At 42.7% G+C, this 19,529-nt stretch overlaps 1 protein-coding gene across 1 annotated transcript in view; it reads right to left on the bottom strand.

The window, feature by feature from the left end:
- Positions 1-19,529, bottom strand: part of LOC120926622 (dynein beta chain, flagellar outer arm-like) — a 533,844-nt gene that overhangs the window by 33,087 nt on the left and 481,228 nt on the right. The window contains 3 exon segments of the mRNA XM_040336739.1: positions 1,417-1,618; positions 13,319-13,411; positions 14,538-14,694. Of these exon segments, the coding sequence (XP_040192673.1) occupies positions 1,417-1,618; positions 13,319-13,411; positions 14,538-14,694 (452 nt within the window).

Below are 19,529 nucleotides of genomic sequence, written 5' to 3'. Positions count from 1 at the left end.
GTGTGTGGGCTTCACATAATTTTTCGGCTTCTGAAAAACGACAACATTTTTTTTCGAGCATGCTGTATTTTTTAACGACCGGTTGTAAAAAATGATCGCGTGTGGGCTAAAACGATGTTAAAAACATGCGCATGCTCAGAAGCAAGTTATGAGATAGGAGCGCTCGTTCTGGTAAAACTACCGTTCATAATGGAGTAAGCACATTCATCACGCTGTAACAGACAAAAAAGCGCGAATCATCTTTTACTAACACGGAATCAGCTAAAGCAGCCCAAAGGGTGGCGTCATCCGCATGGAACTTCCCCTTTAGAGTGCCGTCGTGCGTGTTGTACGTCACCGTGCTTTGCTAGAGCATTTTTAAAAACGATGGTGTGTGGGCAACGTCGTTTCAATGATGAAGTTGGAAAAACGTCGTTTTTTCTACATGCAGAAAAACAACGGGTTTTTTTTCATGCCGAAAAATGATCGTGTGTACGCGGCATTAAAAATCATTGGTGCCACACAGTTTAATGCATCACAAATTAAATAAATACACTTAATATTTATGTGATCATATATACATTATTTACTATTTTGTGCTGTGCTGGCTGGAAATTTAAGGATAAGAAAGCAGGCAATCTACATATACATATGTGAACCAAGAGACAATTGTACTGTATAAAAGCCAAAGAAAATATTAATATACATTGTTTCAGTCTATAATATTTTTCCAAGCATGTGGGTGGTAAAAAATTATAAAAGTCAAAAATGAAAACTACAAATTTATGACAGACACCATGTTAACTGGTTCATTCCCAGCTTTCTCCCCAAACTACACAGGGCCTTACATGCAAACACACACAGAACAAAGCCGGAGTTCTGATATTTTAGCTTGATAAATAAACCATAATAAAAAGTGGAAGACATGCTCTGTCAGTATGAGGCCACATTGGGTAGGAGTTTACCTATTTGGTCAGAATTTACAAAGCTGCCTGATCAAATATGATAAGCTATCTGTCACTGCATCGTGTTTATTAATTTTGCCTCCTTAACAACTACATATCACTTGGGAAACTGCATTATTTGTGTCATTTGTATGTCATTTTTTTTCCAACATTGTTTGGGGAATTTGTCTTTTTGTTTTATCTATGTGTGTATTAGTGGTTGCCAAAATTAACTAGGGTGCCTGTCTTCAGCTAACACGTTGAAGGTAACACAATAAGGGAAATCACTTTTCTGTCGACTGTGAAAATGATTACTGCTCCATCCATTCAGCCAATAATCATGTCATACATCTTGCTGTCAGGAGTCACATCATTAGCAGCAGCTCACTGCAGTAAAATAATGGTAGGTACCTGGCACGCTGTACCGTAAATTGGAAATTTATGTATGAAATAAGAATAACTAGTTAATGAACCTATATGTTACATGACTTGCCTTCCAGCCAAGTGCTGATATTATGAGATGTCTGGCAGCTGTGTGAGGGAAGCCAAGATTTTGGGACCTCTGCTCTCTGTAAGAAATCTGCAACGTCTCTCAGATTTTCTGGTATTGCTGTCAGTCCACCCAGCAAACACCTTGACAATGAAGAAATGTTGTATTTAATTTGTTTAAGGGAATTGTTCATGCAGTTGCACTCCTGTAACAAAATAATAAATCATGACTGGTTAATAAAAAATAAAAATAAAATATGCATTAACAAATCATAGATCATACAATTCCTTATATCTTAAAATAGAACGGCAGCCCAAAAAAAATATAAAAATGAAGAGCTAGGTTTTTGCTTTATTATTCCAGAACTTTTTTTCTGCTCCAAAATGTCCTCAGTCTGATGGCTGGAATCATTCAACTTCCTCCACACCTTACTTATTCTGGACCCACCCCAATCAATACAAACCCCAATCAGTAGAAAGGAGAGGCAGCACAGTGATGAGCTCACCACTCATTCAATGGTACAAATGCAGGCAACCCTTCAGACAAGCTCTCAAACATCCAAGCCCCCCTCAATTGGTACTTGAAAGCAACTCAAAATATAAAACTGAGCACCAAACCAAAAAGTGAAAAAGTTGCAAGTGCCTTTAATTGTTCATAATACTATCACATAAAAACATACAATCCCCAGAAGACAGGGCGCTGACAGATTGTCACTTATGCATTCTAAAACTGATGCAGTATGTGCCAAATTCATGTACCTGTCTAGAACTTTGAATTCGGTGCTGTCAGAACCAAAATGTCACAAATGCTTCCTGATTTTGACACATTATATTAACAGGAGGGAGCAACACCAGAAAAGTGGAGCAGCAGCATTATTGCATTACACCCAATGTGCAACAAAATTCTTCATTTTTAAGGGCTTAGAAAATCTCAAAAGACTATAAAAATCTCCAGATCTATGTCTGATCTAGTGCAAAACCATGTTTTGGTTTGGAATTATAACAACTGTGACAAAGTAATCAGCAACTGATACGCTCTACTTTACTTTACTTGACTTTCTCTTTCTATCAGCATGCTTCCTATTAGCACAGGACCATTTTGGCTCCTTGTACTACTTCTTCCTCTTAGGGCTCGTTCACACTTGTGTCAATACCCTATGTTTATGCAGCATTTATTCAGCATTTTTAATGCTTCATAACCACTCAATGCTTGAATTGAATATTACTATGGCACTATACAATGTAATCAGCAGCTGCTGCACTCTAGTTTACTCTACTCTACTTTCCCATCTATCAGAATGCTTCCTGTCAGCATATGACATTTTTGGCTTCTTGTACTACTTCTTCCTCTTAGGGCTCGTTCACACTTGTGTCGGTAACCCTGTGTTTATGCAGCATTTATTCAGCTCGTCAATGCTTGCCATGAATATTACAATGGCACTATACAGTGCTGTTCGCACAGGAGTGGTAGTCAGTGCTTTGTCTTGGCCTAGGCGGACAAGGCCCAGGCCTAGGGCAGCACTTTGCAAGGGGGTGCAGCAAACCAAGCCGCCCTTCCCCCTCCTCCTAGCCCACAGAGCCTCCATCTGAATCACGGAGCTCAGTGCCACAACAAGTTCCGGCACTGAGCTTGGTAACCGGCCTGACAGGGGCATGCTAGTGTGGGCACCCGGGACATCTGCCGCCTGGGGTCCCACACGCGACGATCGCCCTTCTGTTGCAGCCGACATCTCTCTTCCCCACTGACAGCTGGATACAGTTCGCCGTGGAGGAAAGAGATGTCACTACAAGATCTGTGCTGATGATCTGAGGTCTGTGTATAGTTTATAGCTACAGTGGAGGAGGACACAGTAACCCGGGAACAAGGGGAGGGGGCCGGTAACACAGATGCACACATGGTGGAGTGATGGGAGGGGAGGGGGTAGGGGGATATGTGCTGGGGTGTGCTTTAGGAGAGGAGAGGACATGTGCTAGTGGGGGAAACCAACACCGCCCCACTAGCACAAGTCTTCTCCACTCCCAAATCACCCTCCATCATATCTCCTTCCCCCTCTCCCACAAATCAAAATATGCTGCATCTCTCCCTGTCCCTCCTCCGACAGTGTTCCTATGTCCCTCCTCCCACAGCGTCCCTCTTTCCCTCCTCCCATGGTGTTCCTCTGTGCTCCTTCCATGGCATCCCTCCTCCCACGGTGTCCCTATGTCCCTCCTCCCACAGCATCCCTCTGTTCCTCCCAACAAGGTGTCCCTCTGTCCTCCTCCCACAGAGTCTCTCTGTCTTCCTCCCACGGCGTCCCTCTCTCCCGCCTCCCACTAGCTCCTTGAGAAGTGCCCACAGAGAAAGCTGCTTGGCCTGGGGGCACTGCTGCATGCCTTATCCCGAGCCACTGCTCTATGCATTCTTAAGACACATAGAGCTGTGGCTCACCTCTGCCCCTGCTTTCTCCTCATTGGCTCACTGGCTGTGATTGACAGCAGTGGAAGCCAATGTGCTCCTGCTGCTGTCTCAGCCAATGAGGAGGGAGAGCCCCCATACAGCCAAAGCTATCGTGAACATCGCTGGATTGGTGGGGGCTCAGGTGAGGATTGGGGGACTGCTGCACACAGAAGGATTTTTTACCTTCATGTGTAGAATGCACAAAGGTAAAAAAAACTTCAGCCTTTAGAATCCCTTTAAACTGTTTGTTGGGGGCGTGTCCGGATGTGATCGAGGCAAGACGTGTGCTGTGAGAGCTCCACAGTGATCCGCTCTAATTCATCCGTTTTTAGGAGCTTTTCTGCCCGATTTTTTGCCACAGCAGCCCAGTTTCTGGTGGGGGAACCTCCGGACATGCGAAGGGGGGCGGCGAAATCCGGAAACCAGACCCCGAAGTGCCAACGCCAGACCCGCTCTGCACGAGGCTCAGACGCGGGCCTAGTAGCCGCCGCCATCTTGCCCAATCCTCCCTCCTCGAGAAGTGCACGGAGGCTAGCCAAGGAGATGGCACACGTCGAGGGGAATGCACAGGACATCCGTGCGGGAGATCCTCAGCCTGTCCCTCCGGCTCAAGATGCAGCTCAAGAGGCGATCACTCGCCCAATCCTGGAGGCCATAACTGCCAGCAAGGCCGCGGTCATGGTGAGCATAGATCACCTCACAACAGAATTTACCCTGATAAGACATGACCTGGACAAGATTAGGGGGAGGATGACAGAGGCAGAGGAGAGGATCTCCAGTGTGGAGGATGAGACCCATATACAGGGCAATCAATTGTCTGGATTACAAGAGGTGGTGAGACTGTTACAGGACCGCGCAAATGATGCTGAGGACAGACAAAGGAGGAATAATGTCCGCGTGGTGGGACTGCCGGAGGGGGCAGAGGGCCCACAGTCCACCACTTTTGCTGAGGACTTCTTTATAAAATTGCTAAATTTGGGTGAGAGACCCCCGACATATGTGGTGGAACGGGCACACAGAGTACCCATGGGCAGGAGGCCTCCCGGTGAATATCCGCGTCCCTTCTTAGTGAAATTCCTAAACTACAGGGACAGGGACATGATATTGTCAGCATCTAGAAGGGCTCAGGAGCTGAAATATGAGAATGCCAAAATAATGCTTTTTCCAGACTTCTCGGCGGAAACACAGAGAAGAAGACGGTCATTTAATGATGTTAAAAGGAGGCTGCGTGAGAAGAATGTACAGTATAGCATGCTTTATCCCAGTAAACTGCGTGTTCAACATCAAGGCAACGTAAAATTTTTTGATAACCCGAGAGATGCCTGCGACTGGTTGGACAGGAACCCCTGAGCTAACTTCAATGCAAGCTGAGTATTGAGAAGTTGATGTTTTATTTTCTAGTATTGAGTATATCTCACCATTTTTTTCCCTTGATTTTGAATCTACTGTCACTATAGACAACAGCACTTTGGGACAATCCTATGTACTTTGCTTTCTTTTTAAGTCACAGTGCACAAATTTTTCCTGCTGTCTGTCGCAGCTAGCCGCACGTTTGAATCTCTTATCTTTTGCTATCTGTTTTTTCCTTTATTTTTTTTTACAGCCCCAACTCTGGGCTTTTCACAATGTTGTCTTATTAGGCTGTGAGATGGGACACTGTGCTTTCCAATGCATTATTTCAAAGCTGTGTGCCATTCCTGACAGTTTGGCCTTGCAGCCACCAGGTGGCAGTGGTGGTTTTTTCCTTTTTTCAGTTTGGCTTAGGCCCTGTCTGTATAGCTCCAAGTTGGAACCTGTTTATGTGGAGCTCTCTGGAACTCAGGAAGACTTTTACACGGTTGGACGAGAAATTCTTCGGATCAACTTCCAGTAACACCTGATTTTTTGGGTGTTAAAATGTTTTTGGGTTTTGAAGCTACATACCAGACATTGGGTGTTCTTGAAGCCTTTTTGCTTCAAAGTTCGTATTTTTTTTTTGTCTTTTTTATTTTTTTTTTGGTTCTGGTATAATAGCAGGGGGGGAGGGTTGTTGGGAGGGGGGGGAGGGGGGATAGGTTTCCTTGTATGTGCTTACTACTCAGTTCCCGGTCCTCGGTTAGCGGGGGTTTCATGCCAGATAGTATTGCTGCGTCCTGAGGGAGATGGGCACCTGGGAGATGTTTTGTGCTGGGGAATATGGCTAATGTGATTAAGTTTGTGTCCTGGAATGTTCGGGGCTTAAATAGCAAATTTAAAAGGGCCTCAATGTTCCAGTATTTAAAAGTAGCTCGGCCGCATGTGGTCCTCTTGCAGGAGACTCACCTGGATGGAAATAGAATTTTGGCCCTACGTAAGCACTGGATTCAAAAGTCTTTTCACGCCACCTATTCCACATTTGCAAGGGGTGTGTCTATGCTTATTAGCAAGGCACTCCCTTGTAAGATCCACCAGGTGATAACTGATCCAGGGGGGCGATATGCGGCGGTGGTTATGGATATAGCCAATCGCAAAATCCTTTTGGTTAATGTATATGTGCCGCCTCCTTTTAGTGTACAAATGTTATATGATTTATATGTGAAACTGACCCCGCATGCTCATTTACCGCTTCTAATGATGGGAGATTTTAATGCTACACTTAGTGATTTAGACTCTTCCAATGTAGGGAGGGGAGGATCGCAGGACTTATTGTCTTGGGATTCTATGGCTGGTTTATCAGAAATATGGAGGGCTAAACATCCCACCACCACCTGCTACTCCCATCTTTCACAGACACATCGCTCATCGGCTAGGATAGACCTGGCATTTGCGAACCAGGCTATGCTACCCTATGTGGGGGGGGCAGACTATTTGGCAGGAGGGCTCTCAGATCATAACCCACTCTCTGTCTCTTTGCTCTTCCCAGCGGTTGGGGGGGGCAGGAGTTGGAGACTGTCACCGGGCTGGTTGCAGGAGGAGCAGGTTTCCAACCACTTACTTGAAGCAGTTGACAATTATTGGACGCAGAATGTGGACTCGGCTGATCCACTGGTGGTTTGGGATGCGTTTAAGGCGGTGATGCGAGGGGAATCAATTACTGCTATTAAGAGGGTCAGGGTAGATCAGAATGAGACCATTCACGAATTACAGGATAGGGAGAAGGACTGCGCATCTGTGCACGCTGCGGACCGGACTGATGCTTCTTACTCTGCTCTGTTGGAGGCTAGGCGTAGACTGTCGATGCACTGTAACGATCTTGCACATACGGAGGTCACACATAGAGCGAACTCACTGTTTTCGGAAGGGGACAAAAATGGGAAACTTTTGGCTAGGCTGGTAGCGGAGCAAAATCACATAGAGCACATATCGGTAGTGAGGGGGCGTAGTGGTGATCTGGTCGGGGACCCGACGGAAGTTTTGGCTGAGTTCCAGGCCTTTTTTTCAGCCCTGTATGCACCGATACCGCCGTATGACACCGCGGCTCTGGCTACATTGCTGGGGGGCTTATCCCTTCCCAAGTTGTCGGAGGAAGATAGTATGGCTTTAGATGCTAAAATCACAAATAAGGAAGTGGTGTCGGCGATTTTTGCCTTCCCACCTCATAAAGCGCCGGGTCCGGATGGCTTCCCGGCGGACTTTTACAAATTATATGTTGATCAGTTGGCCCCTAGACTTTCGACTTTATTTGAATGCTGCCTACAGAAAAAAGTGCTCCCAGCTTCTATGCTGGATGCATACATAATTCTTTTGCTTAAGTCAGGTAAGGATCCGCTGGACTGCTCATCGTATAGACCCATAGCCCTGCTCAACACGGATCTCAAAATTTTGACGAAGGTCCTAGCAAAAAGGCTGGCGTTGGTTATTTCATCCCTGGTAGATGTAGACCAGACAGGTTTTATGCCGGGAAAATCCACGGATACTAATTTGAGAAGACTTTTTACGCATTTACAGCTCCCTAATGTAGAATCGGCCGACAGAGTAATAGTTTCTATTGATATAGAGAAGGCCTTTGACTCAGTGGACTGGAACTTTATGCATACAGTTCTTGAGCACATGGGTTTTGGTCAATCTTTCAGACAGTGGATTGCACTCTTGTACAGTACACCTAGGACAGCCATTCGTATGGGAGGGTCCACTTCAGAGTATTTTTCGATCGGGAGGGGCACTAGGCAGGGGTGCCCCTTGTCACCATTCTTATTTGCCCTTATGATGGAGCCTCTTGCAGTAGCGCTGAGGGGGTCAGAGGGTGTAAAAGCAATTCGGGTAGGTAGTATAAATGAAGGTCTGGCGCTATACGCAGACGACCTCCTATTGTTTCTAAGAGACCCGGGGGACTCGTTGGTCACTGCTCTGGCTGTCATGGACACCTTCACTACATATTCGGGACTGAAAGTCAACTGGGGCAAATCGTCCATTCTACCTTTGGATAAGGGAGCTAGGGAAAAGGCGAATCCCAACTTACCGCTAAAGTGGGTTACACAGATAACTTACTTGGGTGTGAAGGTAACGGCGAGTGTGATGGATTATATGTCTCTTAACTTACTCCCCCTTTTGGCATTCTTTAAACAAAAAGCAGTAACTTGGCAGAAACTCCCTCTCTCGCTGATTGGCAGGGTTAATCTTCTGAAGATGAAGATTCTCCCGGTTATACTCTATTTTCTGAGGAATGCTCCGGTATGGATACCGAAGTCTTTCTTCAGGAAGTTGGATAGTATCACTACCACGTTTCTCTGGGCGCCGAAAACACCCAGGCTGGGGTTGAAGGTTTTGCAGGAACCATGGGGTCAGGGAGGGCTGGCGTTGCCTGACTGGCGCAAATACTACCTGGCGGGGCAATTAGTTTTTGTACATAGATGGTTGAGTTCAGACGCGGGGGATTCGGCTACCATACTTGAGGCAGCCCATTTGGGTTCCTATGAGTCCCTTCGGTTGGCAATACATCGGGGTACAGGAAAGTACCTCCCACTGACAGAGTCTATGAAGGCCACGGTTAAGGCGTGGGTAGAGGTGGAGAAATTGGCCTGTCCCAGCTACACGGGGGTCTCTCCCTTGACTCCCCTGTGGATGAACCCGAAGCTCCAGCAATTCTACAAATTTGACGATGCTGCAGGATGGGCGGGTAAAGGGATTAAACAACTTAAGGACATTACACGGGATGGGGTACTTCTAACTTTTGACCAACTTAAGGCCAAGCATGACCTTCCTAACACACAATTCTTCCGGTATCTGAGACTGAGACACGCATTCCAGACGCAGTTTGAAACACAGACAGTTGCATCTTTTCCTTCTCGACTGGAAGACCTCCTAATGACAGAAGACTTGCCCAAAACTTTATCAGTGACATATAAAGAACTGTTTAAAATCAGCCCTAAGGCATTGGTAAAATGTAGAGAGCGGTGGGCGACTGAGGTCCCTGGTATACTAGGGGAGGAGTGGGATGACATGTGGGATCTTCCGTTTAAATATCTAGTGGCGGCTCGGGATAGACTTATTCAGTTTAAATTCCTACATAGAAGCTATTACACCCCGGCCAGACTGGCAGCGATTTACCCGTCGGTGCCACCTGAGTGTTGGAGGTGCACTTTTTCACCAGCAGACGCACATCACGTGTTTTGGGACTGTCCACAGATTCAGCAGTTCTGGATTGGGGTCACATCATGCATAGAGGGAGTGCTGGGGGTACCTATACCTAGAGAAATTAGTGTTTGTCTGTTGGGTTTGGTAGAGGAGGTGGTCCCTTCCAGGGCGCATAGGACGTTACTTAGCATACTCCTGTTCTACGGGAAGAAAGCTATTTTGCTCAAGTGGAAGAGTCCGGGGGCACCAGAGATAGTATTTTGGAAAGGGCTGGTGAATGCTATGCTCCCATATTACAAGGCAACGTATTTATCTCGGGGCTGTGTGGGAAAATTTGAAAAAGTGTGGAGGGCATGGTACGAATCTGATCAGACGGTTGGGTAGGTTGGAACGGTAAATGATTTCTGAATCTTTCACACATTGTATGCCTATCATGTTTAACTTCTGGTGCATCGGGACTATGATTGGAGATAATTAAGCAGCATGGTGTAAATCCGTTTTTCAGTGGAACCCTGCGCTGGTTTCGGCAGGGGAAGGGAACTGAGTAGAGGGGGGAGGGAGGGTGGGAGTTCTGTGGTTACTGCCATCTGCGATGGCTCTGTTTGTATGTACGTGGTCATGTTGACCAACTGTTTACTTGGTGCTGTACCAAGGACTGTATGTTTTGTTACGTCAAAACTTTCAATAAAAAGAAATTTATAAAAAAAAACTGTTTGTTGAACTCTGTTTTAAAAAAGAAGATGGTTTAGGCTGCCAATATAAATCACAGGCTGTAGGCATGAGAAGTGACCTGACTGTATTGCTTAATTGCAGTAGAAAAATGTCAGGTCACCCACTTTGCTCTTTTGTCAGCGCTGTGATAATCGTGGAATTAGAGGTACAGAAACACAAATCCTTTGACAGGTAAACCAGCTCTTATGCATGTATTTCAACCCTGTATTTAACTGCTTGTCTGAAATTCAACTTTACCTACAGAACGCAATAGAAATTTCTAAAGGCAAATGCTTAATAGAAAATATGTTCACACCCTGTCATTTGTAGCCAAGAACTCTTGCTTGGCTAGAAGGACCCATTTTCTCAGTTACCCAAATTACATAGGTCCTGTGGCTAATTTAATTTAGTTAAGTCTTTACCTTGTTTTAATCAGCCACATCTGTGTGATTTACAAATTTTGCCAGAGGATGTAAAGTTATTCCCAATTATGACAACTGACAAGCAGCCAATAGCTTTATAATTTTCCTGATTTATTTCTGTACACATGTTCTAGGAAAGTATTGTTAATTTCCTTTTGAGCGGAACAAAACAGGTTAAAGAGTTTTTTCCAGTCGATTTTAATGACTTACACATAGATTATTTCTCTGTATGATTCATGAGTTAATTTTTTTTAAGAATGTTACAACATGCTAACCACGTTTCCCCTTGTTTTGAAAGGTGACTTTATTGCTCTTAAACGAAAGGCAGAAAGGACTGCAATTTCCTAGACATGTGTTCATGTAAAATTGTGGGAATAGTTCCCAATTAAGTGGTTAACCATAAATACCACTATGGTCAATTCAAGCTGAACATCACAATAAAGACATTCAGTGAGCTATATTCTTTCTATTATGCCTGCAATCTAAAGTGCATTGCTCTGCAACTTCCCCTGTTGCCAATGATTAATAGCCCATAAGCGGGAAGAGTCCACAAAGAAAAGTGCCAAGAGAAGCAGGTGCAGAAGGCTTTATATTATCATGACTGCCACAAGCTAATTCAGCAGTGTCAGCTCTTACTGTTATATTCTGATGATAAAATATGACAAAGGTTGAAATGGATGTTCTCTTCAGCCCTTATAAAGAAAGCAAATCTCCCCAATGTCATAAGGAACACCAGGGACTGCAATAAAGTTTTTTTACTCACTAAATATTAACACAAATAATCAAATTTTTTTATTATACATTTTCAAATATCTGACAAACCGTAAATATTTCATATCAACTGGTATTTTTTTGTCTATCAGATTATCAACATACATTGAAATTAACATGTTCTCTTTTATGTGGACAATTTCAAGATCAAAATTTTGCTCTGAAAGGAAGACTGAGAATCCAATGTTCAGCACAACCCTTCTCAAATAATTTTCCTAATTGTCACCTATGTTTCCATGGGTTGTCGATTGCTGTCGCTGTTATTGCCAGTAAGGGAGCCTTGCGACTTCACGGATGGGGTCCTTACTGCACATGTGTGAAGTGCACTGTGCTCTCTTAGGCCCGTACACACGGTCGGACCGAACCAATGAGAATGAACCGAAGTTCAGTTTCATCGGACCAAACCGACCGTGTGTATAGGCCATCGGTCTGTTTTCCTTCGGTCCAAAATGTTAAAACATGCTTTAAAACCAAACCGATGGACCGCTGCCCGATCGGACCAAACCAGTGGTTAGTACAGAAAAGCATTGGTTCAAAACCGTGCATGCTCAGAATAAAGTCGACGCATGCTTGGAAGCATTGAACTTCATTTTTTTCAGCACATTGTGTGTTTTACGTCACCGCATTCTGACCCGATTGGATTTTGAACTGATGGTGTGTACACACATCAGACCATCAGGTCACTTCAGCGGTGAACCGATGAAAACGGTCCGTCGGACCATTCTCATCGGTTTTGTCCGACCGTGTGTACGCGGCCTTACTGGCCAGCAGGAGAAGGAGGAGGGAGGAGGATGGAGCTGGACTTGTGACGCTCTGGTCAGATGAGACCAACATTTAAATTTTTGGCCTACAGGCAAAACGCTATGTGTGATGGAAAACTAACATTGCACATCACCCTGAACACACCACCCCCACCGTGAAATATGGTTGTGGCAGCATTATGTTGTGGGGAGATGCTTTTCTTCAGCAGGGACAGGGAAGCTGGTCAGGGTTGATGGGAAGATAGATGGAGCCAAATATAGGGAAATCTTAGAAGAAAAACTCTAATGCCGCCTACACACGATAATTTTTCGAAGTTTTTCCCAACTTCATCATTAAAACAACGTTGCCCACAAAAACATTGCTCTAGCAAAGAGTGGTGACGTACAACACATACGACGGCACTATAAAGGGGAAGTTTCATTCGGATGGCGCCACCCTTTGGGCTGCTTTAGCTGATTTTGTGTTACTAAAAGACGATTTTCTGTCTGTTACAGCGTGATTGAATGTGCATACTCCATTACGAACGGTAGGTTTACCAGAACGAGCACTCCCATCTCATAACTTGCTTCTGAGCATGCGCAGGTTTTTCATGTCGTTTAAGCCCACACTGCGGCATTAGAGTCTGCAAAAGACTTGAGAATGGGGTAGAGGTTCACCTTCCAGAAGGACAATGGCCCTAAACATACAGCCAGAGCTACAATGGAATAGTTTAGATCAAAGCATATTCATGTGTTAGAATGGCCCAGTCAAACTCCAGACCTAAATCCAATTGAGAATCTATAAAAAGACTTGAAAATTGGTTCTGCATCCAATCTGACAGAGCTTGAAAAGAATGGGCAAAAATGTCACTTTCTAGATGTCCAAAGCTGGTATTGACATACCCAAAAAGACAGAAAGCTGTAATTGCAGCAAAAGGTGGTTATACAAAGTATTGACTGAAAACAAATGCACGTCACACTTGTCAGATATTTATTTGTAAAAAGTTTTGAAAACCATTTATCATTTCCCTTCCACTTCTCAATTATGTGCCACTTTGTGTTGGTCTATCACATAAAATCCCAATAAAATACATTTACATTTTTAGTTGTAACATGACAAAATGTAGAAAATTTCAAGGGGTATGAATACTTTTTCAAGGCACTGTATATAACATTTTGGGTTTTGGGCTTAGAGTCACTTTACATAAGACCATTACGTAGAGAGTATTATTACAACATTGTTTAGAGTTACAAAAGTAAATACTGTCCAATTAATGAAATTATCGTTTTTACCTGTATGAGAATGTATGTACTAGTTTGCTGTTCTGATGCAGTCCCATTTTGAATGGAATAAGTCTCTTGCAATGACTTATTAAGATCATCGACCTGCAGCAACAACAAGAAAAGATGTCACTAAGTAAAACTTGTACAATATTAAGGGACTGGATAATCATTTAATATTTATTTTTAAAACCTGATTTACAAGAGTGTGCATTTAAGTGACGTAAACATTCAATAGTGTATTATGTATGTTTAACTACTTCATCAGTTTGGGTGTACTAAGAAGAGAGTGAAAGGGATGTCATGTAAAAAAAATTCTGGGCAGCTGTGTAGCCACTGGCTCACTTTCACAGTGTTACAGTCAGGAATGCAGCTAATCAAGCATGATCTGTGTTTTAGTAGCTGCAGTGAAGGACAGGGGAGACACTGGGGGTCTAATAGACCCCTAATGTCGCCACAAAAAAGACCTGTCACCTGCCCAATGCTATCACATGAGGGCTTGTTAACCTACTTGTGATAGCAATCAAATAAAATATAAAAAGTAGAAAAAAATTATAATAAAATAATTAACACATTTTTTAAAAAAAAATAATAGTAACCCCGTCACCCTATTCACATCTGCAAATGCAAGTACATGCACAGAGTGCATGTGTGTATGTATACGGTAATTATACCATTGTTATATATCATGAATGTTGAAGTGCAATAATTCATGGGCAATTTTTTATGATTTACTCTAAAATGACGAGCTGTAAAGGCATTCATAAGAATTGCCTGGTGATTGGGTACCATCATTTTGCCCCAGTTGTAAGGATGTAGGTAGTTTTGAGGCTTGATACATTTGGTATTTATTTACTCTTTTTTATTGTGTGCAAAAACTGGGGAATAAATTGTGTTTGTGTACAATACAATTTATTTTAGTTGTAGAGTCCTTGCCCTGGGCTGGCTAAATTTATTGTACGGCTCAGCATTATCCGGTAAACTTCAATTCATTTTTTGGCTCTGTTTAGGTTTTCCCTAAGCCGAGTGGTTGATTGTTCCTGCCTGCTGCTTGAAGAATGTTCCAGCAATAGTATGGGAGGGTCAGAGAGTTAGGATTAGTTATCTGACCTTGTATTTGTCTATAGAACAACATGTTTATGTTCTGCATATGATTAGCAATGGTCAATAATAAATGTTGGTCTTTATACTTTAAGGGCATATCTAATAGATTTTGGTATTTCATACATACCTGTATCAATGGAGGGAGTTGTTCTAACACCTCTTCAATAACAGTACGCAAGTAGGCAAGCTGCTTTACAGTATTACAACTTTCGGTTGTGATCATCGGCACAGAACTTTGCATGGTGTCATATATTGTTGATATATTGTGCATAAATTCAGTGGCACTAAAATGAAAATCACAGTATGCAATCATTTCTCTACATTTCAAACATTATAACGGTATAGACTCAAAATACATTACTATTATTCAGCTAGCAAAAATTTGAGTTATGTACAGTATATTGATCCTGCATTCGTTGTACAGTTACCAATACAGTGCAGGTGGTGTATATAGTATCTAATACAGTGTGTACAATTTGTACTACACTTTTGGTGGTGTACTCAGTTTACAATACAATACAATGCAGCCATTGTACAGTTTCTAATACAATGCAGGCGGTGTACACAGCATCTAATACAGTGCATCCTTTGTACAGTTTCCAATATAGTGCAGGCGGTGTATAAAGTATCTAATACAGTGTGTATAGTCTCTACTACACTTCAGGCAGTGTGTGTATATATATATATATGTATATATATATATATATATATATATATATACACACATATACAGTCTAATATATATATATATATATATATATATATATATATATTAATATATATATATATATATATATATATATATATATATATATATATATACTGTATATATATTACATATAGGCGGTGTATACAGTATATAATACAGTGTAGTGTGGTGTTGTAAAACAAAAAATATATCATGTTCGGAAGGTCACCAAGGAGAGGCAGGCCACTTAAAGAGGGCAAGTGGCCTCTGTGTCTACAGTAGGGATGAGCTTTATGTTCGAGTCGAACATGAGTTTGACTCGAACATTGGCTGTTCGCCCATTCAGCGAACAGCGAACAATTTGGGCTGTTCGTGGCAAATTCGAAAAGCTGCGAACCAAAAAGGGGGGTGTTCGGCTCATCCCTAGTGATCAGTAGTGTGTGCTTGAGCTTTGGGATGCACACCCTAATGCAATAGACTGTGTACACCTATGGGCCCAGATTCAGGTAGAATCGCGCAATATTTGCGTGGGCAAAGAGCAAAAATTTTTCTCTGCGCCCACGCAAATATTGCGCTTTGCCCGCGATTCACGGAGCAATTGCTCCGTAAATTGCGCGGGCGATATGTTAATCAGCCGTGCGTAAGGCTGCCTAATGTAAATGATCCCGCCGGGGGCGGGAATCATTTAAATTAGGCGCGCTCCCGCGCCGAGCGAACAGTGCATGCTCCGTCGGGAAACTTTCCCGATGTGCATTGCGGCAAATGACGTCGCAAGGACGTCATTTGCTTCTAAGTGAACGTGAATGGCGTCCAGCGCCATTCACGGTTCACTTACGTAAACGACGTAAAATTTGAACGTCGCAAGCGGGAAGCGCAGCTATACTTTAGCATTGGTTGCGCCTGCTATTAGCAGGAGCAGCCTTATGCTAAAGTGGCCGTACGGAAACTCCGTACCTTGCGTGCGCAGGGCCCGCGCAACTTTTGTGAATCGGTGGTAGTATGCAATTTGCATACTATACGCTGATCACAAAGGCCGCGCCCCCTAGCGGCCAACGCAAGAATGCAGCCTGGGATGTGAAGGCATAAGGAGGCTTATGTCTGTCACATCCTAGGCTGCAGTCGGTGTAACGAGGTTCCTGAATCAGGAGCACTCGTTACACCGGAGCAAGTAAGCCCTTGCGCCGCGCAACCTATGGTTGCGCGGGCGCAAGTGCTTCTTGAATCTGGGCCAGTGTATGTATAAATGTGAGTTTGCGATAGATGTGATAGATTGCAAGCTCTTTGAGGGCAGGGTCTGATATGAATGTATAATGATAGATAGATAGATAGATAGATAGATAGATAGATAGATAGATAGATAGATAGATAGATAGATAGATAGATAGATAGATAGATAGATAGATCAGTGTTTCTCAACTCCAGTCCTCGGGGCGCACCAACAGGTCATGTTTTCAGGATTTCCCTCAGATCAAACTGCTGTGGTAATTACTAAGGCAGTGAAACTGATAAAATCACCTGTGCACAATAATGGAAAGCCTGAAAACAAGACCTGTTGGTGCGCCCCGAGGACTGGAGTTGAGAAACACTGAGATAGATAGATAGATAGATTTAAAGCACTGCATGAATTAATAAGTACATATATTAAATAAAAAAAATATTTTCATTTATTTTATTCAATTTTTGATGTTGGTATTCTAAAGCCTAGTTTTAATTTCATACCCATTGTATTAGCATTGTTGCTTCTTTTTCATTTGTTTGTATTGATTATGCACATGCTGGTCATTGTAGTCCAGCTGCACCAAGAATTTATAGCGCAGCATCTGTTTCTCTCACAGTTTGTACTTTTTATTTGCATCTGTCGGCCTTAAAGTTTTGTTTCCTATTGGGCAAACTTGACAAAGGGGGCAGAGCCTTTGAAACGTGTAGTTGCCATCCATAACCTGGTACCAGGTGCGTTTTTTATTTTTTTAATGTTTATTTATACGTTTTAAGTCATACAAAAGTGAATACACAAAAATCATCAACAGTTTGAAGGAATGCAGGTATACTGTACATTGTCCTAGCGAACTACCAAGCGCATGCAGTTTGTACAAGTAAAGGAATGGCAATGTGAATAAACATTTACCTTAAATGGGGTAAGGAAATTCAATCCGTTAAAGAAAAATAGAAATAATAAACACATAGTAAAATAAGTAAAACACATATATAAAAATCAAAAAAAAATTTGGAACAGCCACCCGTCTTGTCCTCACAGGGGTCATAGAGGCAACATAAACATACTGTAAAACCACCAGAAAGATCCACACATAAAGACATGAAAATAACGTATACATTCACAACCGGGTGTGGTTTTTGAGTTGTAGAAGAATAGCTGCATAGTTCTGTGTTTGGTGGGTTCCAGCCCCTTGCTTACAGGCTTACTGATCCAGAAGTCCTGTGTTCCATTTACAGTGCTTGTAACATCACGTTCTGCACTCAGAGCTGCACACCTTCTGTCCTGATGTAAGTATTATTGTTTACAATAAATGTGGATACAATTTTACTAATTCTGCACCGTGGCAACTGTTTTCCCTAGGTGTATTTTGACTGACACAATAGTAAATGGAAAAAGGATTGGTATAAACATATCAGGAGGCTCAAATGCCCAAAGTCAGGTGTGTTAGCCTAGTATTCACAGACATTGCATGTTTTTTTTTTTTTTTTTTGTTCGCTCATCACTTCTGAACAAAGCAAATATCTGCAGTGTAAAAAATATGCTGGGACTTTGTTAGCCACCTCACTAAATATTTGACCCTACTTTACCATGTACCTATTTGAACCAGGTCTCATCCAAATTCCAAATACAGAAATATGTCTACTTGAATCATTTGTATGTTATAGCAGGAGTACTGTGAATCAGCAAAAAAACTAAAAATACGTATTTTAATAATTCTACTGTGGGCTCCTCAAACCCATTGTTATACATGGTAACAAAAATTACAGCCCTTTACTGGCACTTCAGGCAGTTTGCCAATACCTACTGTATGGCAATGAAACACATAGAAATTAAAGCATCTCATGTGGAACATTCATTCAACATTCTCAAAAGCCAAATGAATGGTAATTGCTAAGAACACAATGTGGTAGCAATCAAATCAGATTGAATCATGATTTTAAATATACATCTACATTCTGAAGAGCCAAGATAATTATGAATTATGCAAATAAACACAATGGTTCCATGGCAGGGCTGTTTAGGTAGCAAAATGGACATTCATGTAAAACTCAAAAGGCTCTTTTATTTTACAAGTGACTAAGGCAATAACTAAGAAGATTTTTTCCTCATACAGTATTAATTTCCATATATGAATATAAATATGATTTGCTCACAATTAGAGATGAGCTGAACCTACCCAGATTTGTTTCGCGCAGGGTTCACTAAAGTTACAGTGCCAAACTAAAACCCCACTCTGACTTCAGTGAGATTTAAATGTTAAAAACACAGTAATGGCCATTTGTAAGGGATTCCCTGGGGCACATATACTAATGCACATTTTTTAAATTCCATACTGTATAAACTAAAAAAAAAATACAAAATTGTGATTAAAGAGAAATAAGGCCAAAGTTTCTTTGGGTCACAAGCATGCCCTTATGTTTGCATTCCTGTGACACAGAGTGGGCTTACAACAGGTTATTGCCCACTGCCAGCTGATGTGACTGAGAATCTCTAGGTTCTGGAAGGATCCCCAAAAAAATGTCAGTGTCCATCCAGCTGCCTGATTGACAGCTGGCTCCGTCTTTCAGCGTGAGCCTGAAAGCCAGAGTCAACCAAGCCCACCACCCTGCATCCGAAAAAGAAAGTCCGGCTGGTTCAACAACCAGCTGTCGCTTCTGAAGCAAGAGCGCAGAAGGGTGAAAGCCGCCTGGAAAAGAAGCCCTGCAGAGGATAACCTCATCATCTACAAGGCAATAACAACACGATATCATAAAGAAATCTTCAAAGCCAAGAAACATAATTTTTCTATGGCGATTAACAGCGCCCTAAACCGCCCCCGCGAACTCTTCAAGATGGTCACCCAGACCATGAATCCAGGATGTCTTGAAGTCCCCAACTCAGACACCCAAGAGTTCTGTAATGAACTATCGGATTTCTTCATCAACAAAATTGAAAGAATCCGGGAAAGCATCATGCAAAACAATACCCCCCTCAACCCCACCGTCAATCAACCACAAAACACCCACAGAAACGCTCTACAATAAACAAAGTTCACTCTGGAACCGATCTCCATCGATACCACAAAAAATATCATTGGTGCATTGCGGAACAGCACATCGCCCAATGATATCATCCCCACCAAACTGCTGAAGGAATGTGCCGACATGCTGGCACCACCCATCACACAGCTTATAAACCAGTCATTTAAGGAAGGCACAGTGCCATCCCTGTTGAAA

The sequence above is a fragment of the Rana temporaria genome, chromosome 2 (assembly GCF_905171775.1).
Source record: "Rana temporaria chromosome 2, aRanTem1.1, whole genome shotgun sequence".
NCBI lineage: Eukaryota > Metazoa > Chordata > Amphibia > Anura > Ranidae > Rana > Rana temporaria.
Note: the sequence above shows the minus strand (reverse complement) of the source record. Positions and strands in the feature narration are given on the sequence as shown.